The following is a 14454-nucleotide window of genomic DNA, read 5'->3' on the forward strand; positions in this document are numbered from 1 at the left end:
TCAGACAGGGGCAGGGACATGCTGCTGATGGGACCCCACGCCTTGCGCTGTGCTGAGCAGCTCTCAGCCCAAAGAAGAGCCCAGACCTGACACAGAATATGGGTGAATACAGACAAGGTGGTGGGCCAGGTGGGGCAGCATGTCTTGGGGGTCTTCCACCCCTCACGACCTCCCCTGAGAAGGCAGGACTCCATCAGGCACCCACCCCACTGCTGTGAAAGGCCATCCCCCAAAAAAGGATGGCCATGCTCGCACCCCAAAGCTGAGCAGCCACCCACCCAAGACCAGCCAGGCACCTAAGAAGCAGCTGGGGTCAAGCTGTGCTGACAGAGCAGATGAAGACTTCTTCCCAAAGGCTATTTTGAAATAGTAAGTAAGGCAGAAAATTGAGTCTCTTTTGCATCTTCGTTATTGCAGGCACTGAGAGGTTTCAGTCGTCAGCTCCCAGAGCCAGCAGATCACAGGATCACAGATCCCCTCCTCAGACACACTCTCTGCTTTTGCCCTTCCCACCCACTCTGCCAGTGCAGGTCTTCCTTGCAAGCTCCAACACAATCCTACATGCATTATTTATCCTCTTGCTAAGTCATGCAGTGGGATAATTACTTAACTATTGTAATGATATTTTGCAATGGCTCTACTCTATTATTCTAATTGATTTTCATGGGGCTGCTTTTGCTGCATGCTTGAGAATAAGAGTGAATTTTCCTGGAGTATAAAAAGCTCAGTTTTACATTCATTTTAAGGCTATGAGCTGGATGTAAATGTCTGTTTTTAGGAGAAAACCAATATATTTTTTTTAAATTAAAACAATGCTGATATATTATTGAGATTTTTGCAGTCTCTGCTAACAACCACTGAAAAGATGTTTTTTAATAAATCAAATGAAGGATCAAAAAAAGGTATTAACTATTTGTAAGTGTTAATCAAAAAGTTTCTCCCTTCCAGTAGATTGTTTTCCAATACTCTTGCCTTGTAAGATTTCAGCTAGCATAACTACCAAACACCTGCAAGGTGAGAGATTGGCAACATTTTTATTTACTAACTGAAAGCTTAAGTTGAAACACATTTGCATGTCTTGCTTAATACATATTAAATTTTACTAAGATAAATGCTGAGTTTAGGGACTCAAGAGAATTGTTACAGTAAAACATAAATAAAATCAGTCCTTTCCATATACTCAACATGATATAAGCTACACAGTAGAGCAACCCCATTAAACAATTATTTATGTCTACCCACCCCCAGGATATTCTTCAGGCTACGCATGGTTCAAGATGTAACAGTGTTGTGAAGTGATGAATAGGATTTCAAAAGAAACAATAGGCCCAGCAGTTCAAAACTGTTAAAACTTTTTCTGCCTCAAGCCAGAAATTCTTCCAGGAGGAACCTTACTTTAAAAGCTGCTAACAGAAATACTCTGAACTAGAGCAGGAAGGAACATCAGCAAGCCACTGATAATCGACCCGTCTTACCTACTAATCATCTGCTGGCTGTACAAGCACAGGCATGGACACAGCTCCCTGGAGAAGGAACATCATCTTTTTGATCCAAGTGAGTTCACAGGACCAACATATTTGTCCACCAACAGCAAACTCAACAATTTTGTACAGTTGGCAGTAGAAAGACTAAATTTTTGACAGAGAAGACTCATTGGGAACTACAGCCCTGCAAAATCTGCTGAGTATGTTGGACTTCCTGAGTATTTTCTGTGTGGTTACCATCTATGACACTTAGTTTTAAAAAAAACCAACAGGTCCAAAGTTTTATCAGCCTCAGCCCCTGTTCACACTGCAGAGGCTCCAGGACAACCATGAGCAGTCTGAGGAGTCCTCTGCTTACATGGACACAGACCAAGTTTTTCCCTTGAGTCTCATTTGGGGCTTTACACAATACAACTCATTTCTCAATTCTTTTTTATCTATTAAAAACATCTCCCTGGAAAAAAAATAGTCTTGGAACAAAGCAAGATCACAAGAGATAAGTGTGTTAAGTTCCATGTCAACTTATTCCCTTTCTTCCCTTGGTGTTGGTCTCAGAACCCTGATCAGCCTTTGAGCTGACAGGGAAGTGCTGCAGGGACGGCTGCAGCCTCTGGACACGACTCAGGGAAATCGATGCACAGAGCAGGAGGTCACATTCTCCACCAGCATCAACTACCTGTGGAACCAAGACAGAATTCCAAATGCCAGCACACTGAGAAATAAAATGACTGACTGCTATTAAACTAATTCCTTAGCACAGCATCCCTGTTTCCACAGCCGTGACTAAGTCGACCTGTTCCTTACACTACCTGCCTTCACAGAAAAACAACCACTCATGCTTGTGACAGGCTTTTGAAAACAAGTGAGTGTAGTACCCAGCTGGACAGCTTGAGAGCTCTGAATTCAGAGTGCCAGTGGGGAAGTCAGTCTGGCTTACAATGGGGAAAAAAAAAAGGCAGGAGGGGAAAAACTAAAGAGATGGAAAGAAACTCAAACTAGTGCTAGGTGTTACCCCTCACTCTCCCTGCACATGAGACAAACCCCTGAGAACTGGCACAGAATTCTAACAGGCACCTTATGGGCCATTTTCCATTGCTTGGTTGGCGTGCCTGGCTGCTGGCAGCAGCAGTGCCTCTTCCAGGCACAGGCACAGAGACTGTCCTCACATTTCACATGGTTAGAAATGCACAGGAGGAACAGGAAGGTGTCACCTCCAGGCACCTGCAGGTCAGGTAGCTGGCATACAGGCACGGCCTTCCACTGCTCTGCTCCTTGCTGATTTTTGTTCAGCTGGTTAGTTTGTAATTGGTAAAAAAAAAAATAATCAAACCTCTTCATCCAGACAGGGAAGTTTTTGTTTATTATAAAGTTTCACTCTCGCTTCTTTAACTGTTGGTTGAATACCAGTGACTCCCAGCACAGCAGTGTGAGTTCCCAGCACACACTTGCAAGTTCCCAGCCAATGCAACCTCGGAGCCTTAACGTACCCTTTGCAGGTCTGAACTCCTGAATGCAAACGTGTTCCCAGGCTGCAGAGGTGCTGTGAAACTGTCACTGTCCAGCAGCCATTTGATGGACCTCTAGATTCCACAGTTTGAGGTCTGGTATCACAGAGCATCCCTGTGGGTCACCCCACAGTCCCACGGACACCAATAACACACGTCTCAGATGCATTCAGTCCTCTTGACCCCAGAAGTTAAGCAACCTACAACTAACTTGAGTCACATCCGCTAAGAAGTACTTCTAATTAATGACTCTTAATTGCTGCCAGAGCACTGTATTACCACACCCATGTTAAGCATGTTCCTTACCCTGCTAACCCAGATGTAAAGCTGTGCAACTCTCAGACTCCCATGCCTTCAGTCCCCACACAGCACGTGGCTGTGGCCTTCCTCTGGTGCTTGAGGAGCGAGCACGGCTGTACGTGATGGTGGAACAAAGCCTACCCACCACTCTGCTCCAGCAGCTCTGGATCATCTGCTTTCTTGCTACCCTCACTCTTATTTTTAAATTAACTGTGCAGTTCAGAGAAAGGAAGATCAACACTGCTTTTCAAGTCTGACTTTGTGTGAAGCTTTTGAGAATGCATTTCAGGACTTCAAATAGTCTTCCAAAAATTAACCTCCTATAAGCTGTATGTGGTAGGGACTTGTCACTGCCTTTGCTTTGCAGACAGGTAAGCCTATGCACATCAGTTAGATCAGTCCAGAGTCACAGCCATCTCCCAGCACCAGAAGGCACACAGAAACATGCACCAGCCATCCAGAACAATGTTTTTCTGCCAAGAGTTAGTCTGACTGTGTGTCATAGGAATTAACCACCTCTGGACAGTGAGATACTGCGTATGGAAGGTTTGCAGCCCTGTATCCCACAGCAGGAGTGCTCCTGCCCACCCTAGGGCAAGCCCACATCCATCCCCGACAGGACCATCGCTACATCACCTCCATGGAGGCAAAAGCCCCGAAAGGAGCAAAGCAGCCACGAAGGAACAGTCCCCTCCAGGTTAACTGGTCCTCCCTGGGCAAAGCTGGATGATGCTCACCACCCAGAGCACACCAAGCTATCTCCAAGGTACCTTTAAGCCTCAGCACCCCGCCGTCCCTTGGACAAGTCCCACGCTGTCACCACATGCACTGCCTCTTGCCCTGACAAACCCAGCACTGCCAGACACGGTGGAGCAACTCCTGCAGCCCAGCAGCTTCACCTGCAGCACTGCTCCTCCAGCTACCACACCACCCCTCACATCCCACGCTGGCATCAGACAGCTGCCAGTCCCTCCTACACAAGTCAAGCCACTTATGTGTTTTCTTGGTTTTACACACAACACCCCCCAAAATAACCCACCATTTTTATAACAAGCAATTTTATGCAATACAGGTTTACAAACTGCTAACACTGTGCTGAACTGGAAATACTTCCTAGAGCTAAGTATTTTTGTTAAACTCATCCAGACCCGTGGCTGTGAGAGATAACAAAACAGGTCTGTTCCTCTGCAAGGCACCTGGAATAGCTGAGGAAGAGCAGCAAAGAGGCACCAGGCAGAGCCTCCTCACCCTATTAGCATTACAGAGAAGAGCCTCCTCTTCTGCTGCTAATGATGTGCTCTCCCCTGTATCCCCAGGAGACAAATGACTGCACTGCCTGATTGACTCCATCACAGGGCCATCGTCCATCAATGGATTGCCTCTCTTATTGAAATCTCATCTCGGGCAGAGAAAGTGCTCAGAACCACTTCCGAAAAAACAGTGAAAGCACTTTCAGAATAATAGATCCAAGATATATAATTAGAGCCAAATGTTTCAGCAGAAATGTGCATTTCCAACCACCTGAACACACACGTGTGCTTTGTCCAAGATTTACACCCTTCTGCTCATCTGGATGACTTTCTTTTTTAAATAATGGAATGAAGCAGCTATTACAAACAAATTTCTTGATCAAATGAGAACACAGACAATGAATAAAATCACTATTGTAAAAAATGGTGACTCGAGGATATTTAGCTTGCTGATATGCTGAAGGGTCAATTCCAGCCTCTTTAACACAGGCTCAAATCACACTAACAATGTACTATCCCCAGTGATACCTGCAAATAAAAGTGAACTTCCTTCCATGTATTAATTTAGTAAGACCATAAAAATGAGTAATTCTCTGCTCAATTAACAACAACCCCGTGAATTTAAAAAATGCTGCACATTTGGGACCGAAGCACAGGGGGTAACCCATGCTCAGCACTGATGGGGCAGTACTCTGACCAACTTTACATCACTGAAGCCACCAAAGTCTAATAATTCTGCACCCTCTGTCCACCTCCTCAATCCGACCATGTTAAGTTGCACATAAATTGCCCAGACTTAGTTCCACACACAAAAATAATTTAGTTCAGGAAAACTATTTCAGATTATCATCAGTGTGGCATCTGTCTACTCAACAGTATCAATCTGAAGAAGGCAGCTTTATCTTGGGCAAGCTATTTTGTCTCACTTAGCACCTCTGTATGTTACAAGCAATTCATCATAACTCCAAAATCCTAACGAACAATCTGCTCAAGAAAACATGTCTGAACAGTCACTCCTTGTTTAGCCCTAAACAGAATCCAAAACTGACTTGCTTTGCTTCCATTTCACTTAAAAATGACAACCAATCCAGTAAGATCCTCAAACTACTGTTTCTAGAACTCCTCAACATACCATCAGAGCCATAGAATGGTTTGCACTGGAAGGGACCATCAAGATCATCTAGTTTCTATGCCCCCTGCATAGAAATCCAACAGGTCCATGGCTTCCTCATGCTGTGGACTCCAGAGCTGGACACAGCACTTCAGGTGGGGTCTCATGAGAGAGAAGCAGAGGGGCAGAATCACTTCCCTCAACCTGCTGGTCATTCCTTTTTCATGCAGCACAGGATGGGATTGGCTTCTGGGTTGAGTTGCACACTGCAGGCTCGTATTCAGTTTTTCATCCACTAACACCCCAAAGTCCTCCTCCACGGGATGCTCTCAACTCAAGGATGCTCTCAACTGGATTTGTGCTTGGGGCTACCCTGACCCACACACAAGACCTTGTTGAACTTCATGAGGTTCTCAGAGGCCCACCTCTCAAGCCTGTCCTGGTCCTGGATGGATCCTGTCCCTCCAGTGTGTCTCCCACACCACACAGCTTGGTGTCAGCAAATTTGGTAAGGGTGCCCTCACTCCCACTGTCCAAGTCACCATGTCCACATTCCTGTGCAAGTTGTAAGTACAGTTTGTGGAAGTTTGCACCTCTGTAGAGCAACTGACATAAAGCACATACTGTGCTCACTGAAATATGGAACATCTCAGCCTTCAGGAGATTGCCATAAAATGCATGCTTGAAAATGTTTACCAGCCAGAAGGTTAAAATCAATCTGACTCCTACAAGACTTCTGCTTCTGCAGTGAAGAACATAATCACAAATTTTTAGTCCTTTGATCCTTGTAGCATAGGGTTCTACTCCAAAGTCCCAGGCCAGCTCCTCAAATAAGACCACATACAGTTCAAAATCAGGTCTCCTAGTTTCACGTTCCATACTTCAGATCCCTATAACCCCTTTTCCCCATGCATTTCCAGTGTTACTCAGATTAGCTGCAGGTGTACTTTTAACTTGCAGAAACACAGGCAGCTCTTCAATAATACAACACTATCAAAGCAATGCCCTGTGTTTTAGCCAGTTAATTTTGTTTTTTTGTAGGAGGGAGTTGAGATTCACCTGACTCTGAAAATACCAAGTTACTGAACAGTCAAACACAGCCCACCAAACCAGCAAGGAGAAATGATGCTTCTCCCTCTCATTTATATTCGAGCCAGTCAGAATTACAATCTTTCCCATGTTTAACAGGCAGTGAATTTGTTGATGTGCCAATTAGCACTCTGCTGCAAAGAACATGCTCCTAATTAATAGCTGGCTTATGGGAAGAGTGATGTTAAGGATTTGGTCGTATCTCTAGACATACCAAAAAAGTGTGAAAGGAGCTCTGGTTGATGTAAAGAAAATCTGTCTGCACAAAGAGACAATCAATGTACTTAGCATGTGTCAGCTGTAAAAAGAACTTAAATGAATGTAATGGAGGCACTTCCACATTATTTCTGTCGTATCGTGTAATCCTGGACATCTGCTTGGGGTAGCACCTGTGGGCTACTCAGGATTCGTGGTCTGCTTTTTATGCCATGTCCTTAATAAACAGGCAGTGGCAATAACAGGATCTGCCCTTACCTGTCTGAAACAGGCACACTTCAAAAAAGTGCTCCCAAACCCTCCTGTAAGACCTCTTCCCTCTGGCAACGCCCACACTTCTCCCGCTACCCTCTGAAGAAAGAAGCCAGTGCAAGGAGATGTGCAGTCCAGCTGCCAGACAGTGTGTGTGACAGAGTTTGTATGAGCCTTATTTCAGGTCAGAGCTGCGTGTTACGAAACTCCCCTGCACCTTGTGAGTGACCTACATTGTGGGACCAAGACCCACTAACCTACAGAGCCAGCTGAAATCCTGCAAAACGGGTCAGCGGGCTTCCTCACACCAAGGATTACACAGGCAAGGAGATGTGTGCATAATAAAGGAGTAGCAGAGCACATCAGAGCAGTCTGCAAGACACATCTCTCACCCTGCTGCCATAGTCCTGCTCGCCAGCAGGATTCCCCAGAAGTGCTAATGCAAAGTGGGTCTGGCAGCAGCCAGAGTACGAAGGACACCTGATTTGTGATCAGCAGTAAACTAGCCTGGAGTTATGGCTGGCGTGTCCAAGGTACAGCACAGAAGCTGGACCTAGACAGCCAAAACAACCCACCTGCCCACAGCACATTTGACCCCTTGCATCCCTCATGGATCTTGGGTACCATGTGTTTTCTGAGGGGACCCAGGAGTTCAGCCACAGCGCTACGAGCCGCTGGGGAACGCTAAACATGAGCACAGGACAGTCAGCCAAGATCCTGCAGGAGCTCAGGGTGGCTGCAGAGAGCCAAGCTTTGCATCCACCACTTCCTTCCTTTCAACTACTGCTCCAGGCAACACCACACGCTGTCCCATTCCCAGTGCACGTGAAGTTCCACTGACTGGACAAACCCAGATCAGAGTGCAAGCACACACCAGGCATGGAAATGCAACGGCCCCTCTGCAGCCAGCTGAGGGGAACCCGGAACAATCAGGGCAATTAGGAAAGGCACGCAGAGAAAGTTGCTCCACATTCCTCTGCCTACCAGTTCCCCACGAGGACCTGCCCAGAGCAAGGGGCCAGTCTCCCAGCGGACCCAAAGTCTGTTTACAGCAGCAGAAGAAATCTGCATGCCCTCTCCTCCCACACGCACATACATACTTTGATTTAGATTCCTGTCTCCCAAAAAAGCCATCTATGGAGGATGGGAAGAATGAGTAATATCCACACTGCCTATTACCAGTGATAGATGAACACGCTCGGTGTCACAGTTTATCTATTAGATCTTTATACAGTCTCCAAAATAACTCAGAAATCAGTACTAAACCCTACCACCCATAACTATTTAACCCAAACTGATAATCTACATAAAAATTATAAACACAACTTACCCATACTAAAGATTTTACTATTTATTTGAACAAAAAGATCTTTTTTCCCCCTAGTAACAAAGCAGCACGACAGGTAGAGCTATTATTCCTTAACAGGTGCTTCACCCACTTTTTGTTCTGAAGCTGAGTGAGTCGCAGCAGCCACCACACTACCTACTGTGATTGTCACCTACAGCATTTCAGGTACCCTAATTTGACAACCACAGCAAAAGGTTATTGCCTTGGTGCTGCACATCAATACTGAGGATCCTCCCTGCTGAGAATGATTTCTCAGAGGTGCCGAGACCCAAGAGAAATCCTGGGGTAATGGTAATGAGATCATTAATGCCAGAGCCAAACACCAAAGAGCAAATCAGGACACAACTCTCATTTCTTTGAAACAGCCCAAGTACAAGATATAGATCTTACGCCAGGGTTACACTTGCACCAGGATGACAGATAACAGCTGATCTGAAGCTGAACAGTTTCATCTGCTCAGATGAAGTCTCACAGCCTAACTCCACCCCAGTTGAAGGAATAAGCATAGCACGAACCTGTACCAGCAGCTGGTTTGTAGTGGATCAATACCCCAAGCCACGTGCCTGAGGCACCTGGGGTCCAGCAATCCAAGTCATGAAGTCAAACTCAGTGTGTCATCAAACCACAGCCCTGGAATCCAGGGCTTGCTGGGAACCACCAGCACTGTCTGCTCGTACAGCACTGGACTTGCAAAAGGCTCCTCCTGTCCTTAGCTCCCATGCTCTGGGGGGTTTGCCAGAACCACCAGAAGTACTTCTCATCTGCAAATCCAGCTAATTACTTTTAGATAGTGCTAGTCAACAAGGTGAGACAACAGAAGACTCAAGAAGGCCATGTACACTCTGCAGACAGGTATGGTGCACCCCAGGGCTCAGAACCACCCAGGCAGAATTATGCTGTCCCCATCCATTACCAGCAAAGCAGCCCCCAAGGAGGCACTTCTCCAGGACCTGGATGGCTCCACGGAGCACTGGCACCAGCTCCAGGCTGGTGCAGACCATGCTTCACTCCACCTGACCCATCTGCCATTTAACTTCAGCAGTCAATGGGAAAAATGGGGATGATTGAACCATAGATCTAAGTGGTCGATTAGTAAAATAAATATTCCACAGTAAAGGCAGCAATATCCCTTCCACAACAACTTCTTCCAGACGAGTCACATACTCCATTTTTACAAAAAATGACCCACTAAAAGGCCAGCTATGATGCTAAATAAAACCCACCTTAATGCAGGTTAAAGCTACTTAACTGGGAAGAATTGAATGAAACCCCTTTGCTTCCAACACACACCCCAGCTGCACACCAAAGCAAGCATCTTTAGAACAATCCTGCAAATACATGGCAAATAAGCAATGGATTTATTAGTTGTACAGAGGTCAGGATCATGAACCTGATTCCTCATTCCAGGAATAGCAGGACTATCTGTTGTCTATTCTGGTCAGCCCAGCTTGGATGCAGAACAAAAGAATACTTTTCAATGGTGACACCAACAGTAGTTCACCTCCTTCGAGGTGCTAGCTTAGATCCTTCAAACACACCACGGAATTTTCTGGAGAACTAAATGGGAACAAAGGCCAGTATCTGAGACACCTGTTCCACACATGAGAAAATTCATTTTAAAATTATGATGAATGGTTTCAGCCCAGCCTCCCCTCAGAAATAAGGATGGCAGAAGAGGGAAGCACTACTGACATACACTGCTCGAGTGCTCCACAGCAAAACATATGTTGAAATCCCTTGATGCAAATTCCAAACTATATACTTTAAGTGTGCAGGTATTGGCAACAAATACAACAGGAGTGCTTATTAAGTACATGCCTTGCAGAGGACATACAAGGCATCCAGTTGTTGCTCTTGCATCTTCCACTGACTTCTTTCAGTGCACTTCTCTGTAATCAAGGTACATTCATGACAGAGGATGTGCAGTTCAGACAAGGAAAGCACTTATCCTAAAGTTAAGAGAAAAATGAGCAGCAGAGAAGCTCCACCACATCACACTACCTGCCTATTCACCCTAAAGGAAAGCTTCAGAAAAGAGTAACTAGCTCTGTGAAATGAGAGTGAGGGGAGAAGTTTCTCCTTCACAATATCTGAAAGCAACCCCAGGCAGAAACACTCTGCAAGGCCATGCCTGGGAGGAGAGAGGAAGCTCCAAGAAGAGGTGCACAGGAACAAAACATACGGAAACCTTCAGAGAAACAAAGGGGAAGAGGAGCAAGAATACCATAAGGAAAAACAAATGGAAACAGGGAGCCACTGCCTGCCCTCGAAGAGGAACACGCAATCCCTGTAACAGGAAACACGAGGCCAAATTCTGCCCTCACATTCCTAGGAAATACAAAGCAAACTTGCCTTCCCTGTTTGAAGTAGTAATAGATATTGGGAGTGAGTGTCCACGGAGCAAACTTCCCAGCAGAAGTTTTATCAAGCCTTCTCCTGTGTGCAGGAGCTGGTGGGTCTACATCAGAGCAAGCCACCAGATCCACAGGACAAGTGGAAGTGGTGGCCAGCACCAGTTCCCTGCACCATAACACCAACAGACAAGGGTCTGGGAAAGAAACATTCTATTGTACACCCCAGCAAACACGTTACAACTGCTCACTCCCCAGCTAGTCAGTTAAACCATCATCTCAGGCAGCCAAATGTTGTGTTGAATACAGCTTTTATCTTTGCCATGATCCTCAAGTTTTCCAGAAGGAAAGTGGTAGAAAAACTTAACATATTTGCCTAAATAAAGCATAAGGTTTAACCATAAAACGCAAAAAATAAGAGAGTTGAAGGAAGGGAGTCAGTGACACACTGTAACAAATCCAGCATTTAAGAAAGCACTACAGGTTTAACGTAATCTTTGCACGACAACTCCCAGTTCTCTTGAGATGGATTTGACCTCATTTTTATTTAAAAGTGCAACTGAAATATTTATAAACAGCCCCCTGGAAAAGCATTCAGGTGCAATTTAACTGTTTAGCATCTATAGTGATTTAGACTTGGCAGGTCAACTCTAGAACTCGCTGTGTTTGAAGTTCTTTTATGAGATCCTAGGGAAAGGGGATGGTTGGATCTGAGAAAGCAAAACTTGTAACTGCTGCCAGCCACCCCTCCCACACACCAACAGATCATATCAAGTCTGAAAAAATACACACAGGGTGAGAATTAGCTAACGTCCGAACTGGTTCTCCAATCAGGGAACATTTATCAGCCAAAGTAAATCCTATGGCAAGTAACTGGCTTCACAGCAGAGGGGGGGTGGAAAGTAGGTCATAGCAGATCTCAATAAAAAACTGGGCATACAGTAATTGCATACAATAATTTGATGAAAACCAGTTGCCTCACCACATCTATGATGTCTTTCACTACTCTGTTGAGTTTTTTTTAAGAGTTTGATAAATTTCCAGTAAGTGATACTAAGCCTGAATGAAGCAAGGCAGTTTTAAAAGTGAAGTGTCATCAACGTGTCAAACTGCAACTTAAAAGTCAAGTTCATCACACACCTTATATTTCAAGTAATAAATTATCAATCATAACTCATTAAATACCTTTACATCAGTCATTTATTTAAAAAATTCTGAAGAATTTCCCCAGCACAGACTCATACGTCACATACTGTAACACTCAAAGCAACACCACAACAAAGAACTCTGACCTCCCAGGTCCTCTCAACACACAACGCTCACTCACAACACTCCATCACTCCTGCTTTGAGTAATATTTATTCATCTTTGATGTAAATATGCAAAAAGACATGATGGTCCATTGAATATTTTAAATACCGCCTCAAATTCTACAAACAAAAGCAATTTAAAAAGCAGCAAAAATGAATAGAAAGCTGATGAATTAAATGAATTAAAATTAGAAGCCATTCACATGAGTCCATTAAAAGCTAAATGGAAGTACAATGTTCTAGACCCGAGGATCACATCTGCAAGAAAGGCTACAGCTCTTAACCTGAAATCATCCACTGCTATCCCTCTTAATGGCCCTTTAAAAGCAAAAACATCCTACTACCCCAACAGTTTGAAAATTATAATTTAAAAAAAAAAAAAAGGTAAGAGCACGTGAGAGAAAACTGCTGCTCTCAAAATGAACATCAGCATGGTGGGCAAGTGAGAATGATTGAGTGTGACACCAGATCCAACCCGTGTGGGCTCCCACACCTCATTCAGGCTCTCCTCCTGCCATCAGCCACGCACACGCCTGACGTGAGGCTGGGAGAAGTTGTGGTGGCTGCCAGGCTACGACCAGGCAGCTGCAGGATCAGTGTGTTTCACCTGAGCCAATGGAGGAGCCAAGGAAATAGACACCCACAGGAATGGAGCACAAAGCACAGGTTTAGCAGCACGGCAAAACGAGATGGAACAAGCGGAGAATCAGCTCTAGGTGCACAGAGCACTGCTGTCCCCAAAAGCTTGACCTCATCCAATGCTAGAACTGCCCTAGTTAAAATTAAGTTCTACACCTCTGTGTATATTGTAAAAAGCACAGAGATGCCTGTAACCAACCTGCATCCTAAAACAGTGAAGCATTACCACGCTCTGTTGCTGTACCTCAGAGAGTTTTGATAGCCCAAAAGCACACCCCCCATTAAAAATGTAGGCACTTCACATTGTCTGAAGCACAGCGTGCACAATAACCAACCCAACACGCCTTCACCTCCTCTGTCAATCAAGGCAAGACAGCCAAGTCATGCAAACAGCCTGCTGATGAGAGCATCTCGACACATGGCTTCACTCACAGGAGGAAAATGATGCCTCTCACAATGGAAATCTTACAGACTACTTCCTTGGCACAGCAAAGCAACGGGAACTCAAATTTGGAAGGTACATTATGAACAAAATCAGAAGTCAGCATGGCAGAAAGAACCAGAAAAAGAAAGAATAAGCAGAGCACTGCATGCCTGTTTTCTCACCAACTTATAGTTCTAGACAAACTTTCTGAACCCATTAGTTGGGAAAGTGCAAGTTTTAGGGGCTTTTCTGAGATTAAATTAACAACCCCATGTCGGCTTCATCATCTCACAAAGACTTCCACAGTTACTCAGCACAAGGCAATCAGAGACCTGACAGCTGAAGCTTTCAGAAATCTGCACCATTCCCACACACAGCACAAAGCCAAGTCCTCCTGGATGACAACAGACACTGAGAGATCAACATCCCAGGATGAGAGCTGTTGTTCTCATGGCATCTTTAGTTTCAGCCGTTTCCTTTCTCGCTCCCTAATCCCCAACCATTTCTACTCCTGCAGAAAACACAGGTCAATCTCCACCCAAACCACAGAAAAACACCTGCCCCTAACCACAGTCAGAACGTTTCTGGCCGGCTGCAGATCTCCATGAGGTTTGCCGTACAATCAGCAACAAAAATGCACTGAACAACAAAAAGATTCGGGTTGCCACCACATCCACAAAATATGTCTTCCAGCTCCAATTAAACGTTTGAAAGAGAATTTTTAAAATCCACAGGCTTTTGAACGGGGACAGAGGGACCTCATCGGTGGGAACGGGGACGCGACCAGCTGATATCCAGGCAACAACGAAAAAAAACTCAACAAGTCGGCGCAGCCCGGCACCACGGAGAGCCGCGCCGGGAGGTGCGGACCTACCTTGTGGAGGTGCCTTTCCTGACATCGCAGATGCTGCACTTGAAGGCTTCGGCGCTGTTCCTGAAGGTGCACACGCTACAATCCCAAAAGCCTTCATCGGCTGTAGGTTTGGCTTGCCTCTTCGGCCTTGAGGAAAGAGAGGGAGAAGGGAAGCGTGTGTGTGTGTGTGTGTGTGTGTACGTGTTGTTTTGGGGAGGAGGAGAGAGGCGGCGGGAGGAGGAGGGAGAAGAGGAGGAGAGAAAGAAAACACACACATGAGAAACCATGTTACAGAGCCCCGAAACACAGCGCCTGCTCTCCC

General features: G+C 45.4%; 1 protein-coding gene across 1 annotated transcript in view; it reads right to left on the reverse strand.

The window, feature by feature from the left end:
* The window catches only part of RYBP (RING1 and YY1 binding protein), a 37714-nt gene extending 23295 nt beyond the window's left edge, over positions 1 to 14419 (reverse strand). The window contains exon 1 of the mRNA XM_008949359.1: positions 14154 to 14419. Within this exon, the coding sequence (XP_008947607.1) occupies positions 14154 to 14419 (266 nt within the window). The remainder of the gene's footprint in view (positions 1 to 14153) is intronic.
* Positions 14420 to 14454: the final 35 nt, after the last annotated feature.

The sequence above is a fragment of the Merops nubicus genome, unplaced genomic scaffold (assembly GCF_000691845.1).
Source record: "Merops nubicus isolate BGI_N331 unplaced genomic scaffold, ASM69184v1 scaffold2981, whole genome shotgun sequence".
Classification (NCBI taxonomy): Eukaryota; Metazoa; Chordata; class Aves; order Coraciiformes; family Meropidae; genus Merops; species Merops nubicus.